The sequence below is a fragment of the Notothenia coriiceps genome, unplaced genomic scaffold (genome assembly GCF_000735185.1).
Source record: "Notothenia coriiceps isolate Sejong01 unplaced genomic scaffold, NC01 NC01_scaffold00000339, whole genome shotgun sequence".
Taxonomy (NCBI): Eukaryota; Metazoa; Chordata; class Actinopteri; order Perciformes; family Nototheniidae; genus Notothenia; species Notothenia coriiceps.
Genome location: NW_011333040.1, coordinates 20077226 through 20082583, shown reverse-complemented (window position 1 = coordinate 20082583; position 5358 = coordinate 20077226). Strand labels below are relative to the sequence as shown.

The 5358-nt window shown below is 39.7% G+C and overlaps 1 protein-coding gene across 1 annotated transcript in view; it reads left to right on the top strand.

Moving 5' to 3' along the window:
- LOC104952140 (spectrin beta chain, non-erythrocytic 1-like) overlaps window positions 1-5358 on the top strand; it is a 25679-nt gene that overhangs the window by 17824 nt on the left and 2497 nt on the right. The window contains 4 exon segments of the mRNA XM_010778900.1: window positions 1416-1546; window positions 1797-2001; window positions 3539-3762; window positions 4494-4644. Of these exon segments, the coding sequence (XP_010777202.1) occupies window positions 1416-1546; window positions 1797-2001; window positions 3539-3762; window positions 4494-4644 (711 nt within the window).

The following is a 5358-nucleotide window of genomic DNA, read 5'->3' as shown; positions in this document are numbered from 1 at the left end:
ATACAGTTTACAATCAAATGGAGTAGGCATGTTAAATAAACCAGGTCAAGATGTACAGGTAACAAAAAAAGACAGATCTGAAGAATATGACGTGGGCTACTACAGCACTTTTAATCGTGTTTGGTGGAAACGCAGTACCATTTTTTTTAGTTATTTGTAATTTAATATTTCATTCGCTTCTTCTACTTCCCACTCTTCCATTTCCAGAGTCAAATAATACTTTTACTTACTACTTATTTTGGTTCTAAATTTACTTTGAATACCAAATAATTATACACAATAACATAATCAGCAAATAACTTGTTAAGTTAGGGGAAACTACAGCAAAATACACTTTGTACGTTCTTTTATACATAACATGTGGCCCCGGTGGTTCCAGGGAACTTCCCAGTTCCGAAAACACAACCCTCTCTATTTTTCCTCCCATACCAATCTCTAAAAAGGGCTGTAATGATCTGATACGACTGATCCAGAATTTACACTTCTGTGACTCACAAGTGGCGCTACGGGCTATTGGATCCAACGCAAACAATCGGAGGAGGCAGCCACGGACCTTTGGCGTTTGAAGGCTGAGACGCTGTAGTACATATGCGGCTGTAGATGTGCCCCTGTTTTCCCCTCACAGAATTCAAGCCCATGCAGACAGTGGTTAAATGAGCGGAATGAGATGGCTAAAATGCATGATCTGTTGGTATTTTGAAAAATAAAAAGTATAAATATGCCTTATATAGGTATGGTCCTACACTATATTATTAAAATATAGCATGATAGGTCCACTTTAAGATAAAACTGTATTGACCCCTATATAGTCAAATGAGCCCCACCTTTACCGGCTGCTATTAAAGTGATGAGCACATTAATGCATTTACTGTATTGCAATAATATAATGTAAAATATTCTAAAGTGGGCCATTGTGCGGAACGAGTACTTTCACTTTTTATACTTCAAGTTCATTTTGATATATATATATAATATCTACGCATTATGAATTTAGGACTTTTACTTGTTATGGAGTATTTTAAGACTCCTTCCACCTCTGGGAGCAGAGCAGAGAAGTAGACTGCACATTTCTGAAATATATCATTTAAAAAAGGCATATCATGTTGTGAAAATAACAAGTAGCACTGTGTGCATTCTCATGATGACATGGTTACAGTTTTTTTCAATTAAGTAGACACCATTTTTGAAAGTGGCCCCCCTCTATTGAGAGCTAGAAGTATTTTGTTTTGCTTTGATGTCCATCCTTATATTTTTCGCATAATTGTACTATTTTATTTCTACTCTCCTCATTTCATTACATTTCATTTCAGCTGGCGTTTTAATCCAGAGCAATTTATAAAAAGTGCACTCAAAAAAGCTTCAAATAAATCAATCCTTAATTAGTGCTCTTCTTCCCCTTTGCTCCATGTGTGCAGGACGAGCAGAGTGCCATGCTGATGCTGAAGCGCCACTTGGTCCTGAAGCAGAACGTGGACGACTACGCCGACTCCATCCAGAGTCTGGCTGACCGAGCCCAGAGGATGTTGGCTGAGGACCATCCTGATGGGTTTGTGATGGATCATTTGTTGTAAACACTGAATGTAATCTGACGATGCTAATTCACTCATGTTGTCCCAGTCAGTTGTGGTTCTGGATGATAAGAGAGACAAGCATGTAAAGTGTGATAATTCATGTGTCCTAATCACACGCCTCATCTAGAGTAAACCCAAATCCAATCTCGTTGCCATTTTCTAATTTTCCCCTCGTCCTCTACGCATCTCATTCCCCTCCGTCCTCTCCCTCTGCTCTGCCTGCAGAGAGGAGATCATCAGGCGACAGGGTCAGGTGGATAAGCAGTACGCGGGGCTGAAGGAGCTGGCGGAGGACCGCAGGCTGAAGCTGGACCACACCTACCACCACTTCCTGCTGAGCCGAGAGGTGGAGTACCTGGAGCAGTGGATCTCAGAGAAAGACGTGGTGGCCTCCTCGCAGGAGATGGGCCAGGACCTGGACCACGTCACGGTATTGATCACACACACATGAGAGAAATATCTACATTTTGGCAAATACAGAGGGAGAAACTTAACGAGACACTGGCCACAAAATAAAGTTCACTAGGACTTAATTTGTGCCAGCATGCAAGAAACGTTCAGGATCATATTTCAGCTAAATCTGCTTTTTATCATGTAGATATAAAAGAAAGTGCAAACGTTTCTATCTAATACTTCTATATCAAGCAGTTTTTTTAATCTATTTGACAGTTTTATTTATATTTTTTAATAATTTCGAATTATTTTGTTGGATCATTCTCCAACTGTTACTGTTCAATGTGTCTTATTGTCAACCTTAACCCTTGTACAGTATGGTGTTCAGGTATGTGTGTGTGTGTGTGTGTGTGTGTGTGTGTGTGTGTGTGTGTGTGTGTGTGTGTGTGTGTGTGTGTGTGTGTGTGTGTGTGTGTGTGTGTGTGTGTGTGTGTGTGTGACTTTTGTGTTTCTGCCCCTGCCATTCCCGCATAAGGTTGCAACATTGTTGATAAATTCAAGCACCGACACCTGTCTGCTCTCACATTCCCGCATGATGTCTTGCGGGAACCAATCTTTATTTTTTTCACTCTTTCCAAGCTGCAAATTTTGGGCGAGACACAATAAATAAAGCTTTGCCAGTTTGGGTCCTTATCACAACTGATCAAGATGGCCAAACGATTCTCTGCTCAGAGGGCCTTGCAAATGATTTTGGAAGAGAGAGAACCATTTGATGATGATGTAGAGGAAGAGGAAGAGGTTTCAGAATGTGAGGATCACATTTCTGAGAATTCTGAGTCTGACAGTGACTTTGAAGAAGAGGATGAGATTTAGCATCAGCTAGTTACAAAACAAATACGAGTCACAGGACCAGCCAGTCAGCGGCAAAAAAACTAGTAGCACTTTAATTCATTAATGTGATCTCATTTCATTTCAAACCTTTATTTATACAGATGAATCCCATTGAGATCATTGATCTCTTTTTCAAGGGAGACCTGCTCAAGTAGTTCCACATGAAACATAAAAACATAAATAGAACAACAAAAGGACATCATACAGCATCATTTACATAATTATCCACATAAACAGGTACCAATAGCTTCCGATTGAGTAGCATCCAACCGAGCTTTAAAAACACTTAGTGGCACCAGATTGATCTAACAAATGTAAAAGGGCTTGAGGCAATTATTTATGTAGCAACACATTTGTATCCAATCCTGGAGCTATTTTAGATGAGACAGTTCAGGCTCACTGACTAGAGTTCTTACATCAAAGGGAACTACAAATCATAACAAGCAACGAGCAAATGATGGAAATGTTTCATAAACGACAAAAGAACTTTATATTTTTCTTGTATATTTTAATTAATTTTGGTGTAAAGAAACACAGACCATTTGTTCTTGTTAACGGATACTAAATGTTATTATTTTCTATTAATCCACAACGAGCACAGTTTACTGTGCAACTTTACAACAAAATGCAAATCCAACTTCCTACTGTAATATGTTTTGAGCATTTCTGTCTTTTCCCTTCAGCGTCTGAGGGATAAGTTCAGGGAGTTTGCGCGGGAGACGGGGATGGCGGGTCAGGACCGAGTGGACATGGTGAACGAGACGATAGACGACCTGATCGAGGCGGGACACACCGAGGCGGCCACCATGGCGGAGTGGAAGGACGCCATCAACGAGAGCTGGGCCGACCTGCTGGAGCTCATCGACACGCGCTCCCAGCTCCTCACCACATCCTACGAGCTGCTCAAGTAAGGACACAAATATACAAAAATGCACCAGAAAAAACAAGTTATCTGCATTGATCCTATCGGGATTTTGTTTCTAAACCTGCAATACAACATCAGAATCAGAATACCTTTATTAGTCCCACAGAGGGGAAATGTAGCCTACATTGTTACAGCGGGGGTGGGATTAAATAAGTGTAAACTTCTTCCCCCCCCTTTTCAGATGTGTAATTAAGTAGATCTTTTGTTTATATAACTTAGAATCAGTCATATTTTTGTATTTGAATTTGACACTGCTTAATTTGGTATTGTATAATAATTCTCATGTTACATTTTTGTATTATTGTTTTACACATTCAAAATAAATCTAATCAAATAAAAAAAAATGTTACCTACTGTAAGTAGCATGCATAAAAGAAAAAGTTACACAATTTACAAAAAACAAATCCTGTAATAGTTCTGAGGATTTAGTAGCCAGGTATATGTTACACAGTTATTAACGGCATAGGCCTATATATATATATATAGCACATATAGCACATATTGCACATAGTTGGTGGTTAACAACAAGGAGTGTTACAGTCTGTGTTGTTGTGTGTGTGTGTGTGGGGGGGGTCTACTAGGGGCCGTGGTGGTTATATAGTCTGACCGCTGCAGGAAGGAAGGGCCTGCGGTATCTCTCCGTGAAGAGGTTTAAACATATGATGAAACACACAGAGCAAAAGAGACTGAGAGATCGTGGTTTGGTTTTTCAGGTACTATGACGATGGAAAGGAGTTAGTGGCTCAGATCCACGACAAGCAGAAAGAGCTGCCTGAAGATGTGGGAGAGGACTTCAGTAAGGCCGAGTCCTTCCACAGGATGCACGCAGCCTTCGAGAGAGACATCACTGCTCTCGGCAAACAGGTGAGGATCGGGCCTTTTTAATCTGAGGGAACCCAGCAGGCAGGCAGGAGGCACACTTTGAGGATTTAAACCTGGAGGGAGGAGAGAGTAAAGCAACACTCAAGTCATCAATGGTCCAATGTTTGTTTTCTTACATTTTTTCCAGCCTCTTAATCCTATTGCTCTAGGCCAGTGTTAATTTTGGCAGCTGTTTTTGATTTAGTCTTAGTCTTTAGACGGAAATGGTTATTAGTTTTAGTCACATTTGAGTCATTCCTATACTTCATAGTTTTAGTCTAGTTTTAGTCGACGAAAACTCAAAACGTTTTAGTCTACTTTTAGTCGATGAAAAATTACATTTTAGTCAACTTTTAGTCAAAATGTTTTCTCTCTTTAAACCAATTCAGTAAATACAGGTATCTGAAATTGGAATCAATGTGACAGTATCAAGTGTTGAAATTCGTAAAGCAACATTTCACTCTCTTAACACTTTGTGTAATATCTAGGGATGGGTATCGTTAAGGTTTTCTACGGTACTACTAATAATAATAATAATAATGCATTTTATTTATATAGCGCTTTTCACGACTCAAAGACGCTTTACAATATGAGGGAGGGTAGACAAACAAGGACAGGCAAACAAGTAAGTATAATAAAATAAATAAAAAGGCAGTCAAGAGGAAATTGATTGAGAGGAGGGGGGCTTATGGGTAGGCAGAGTTGAAAAGATGTGTT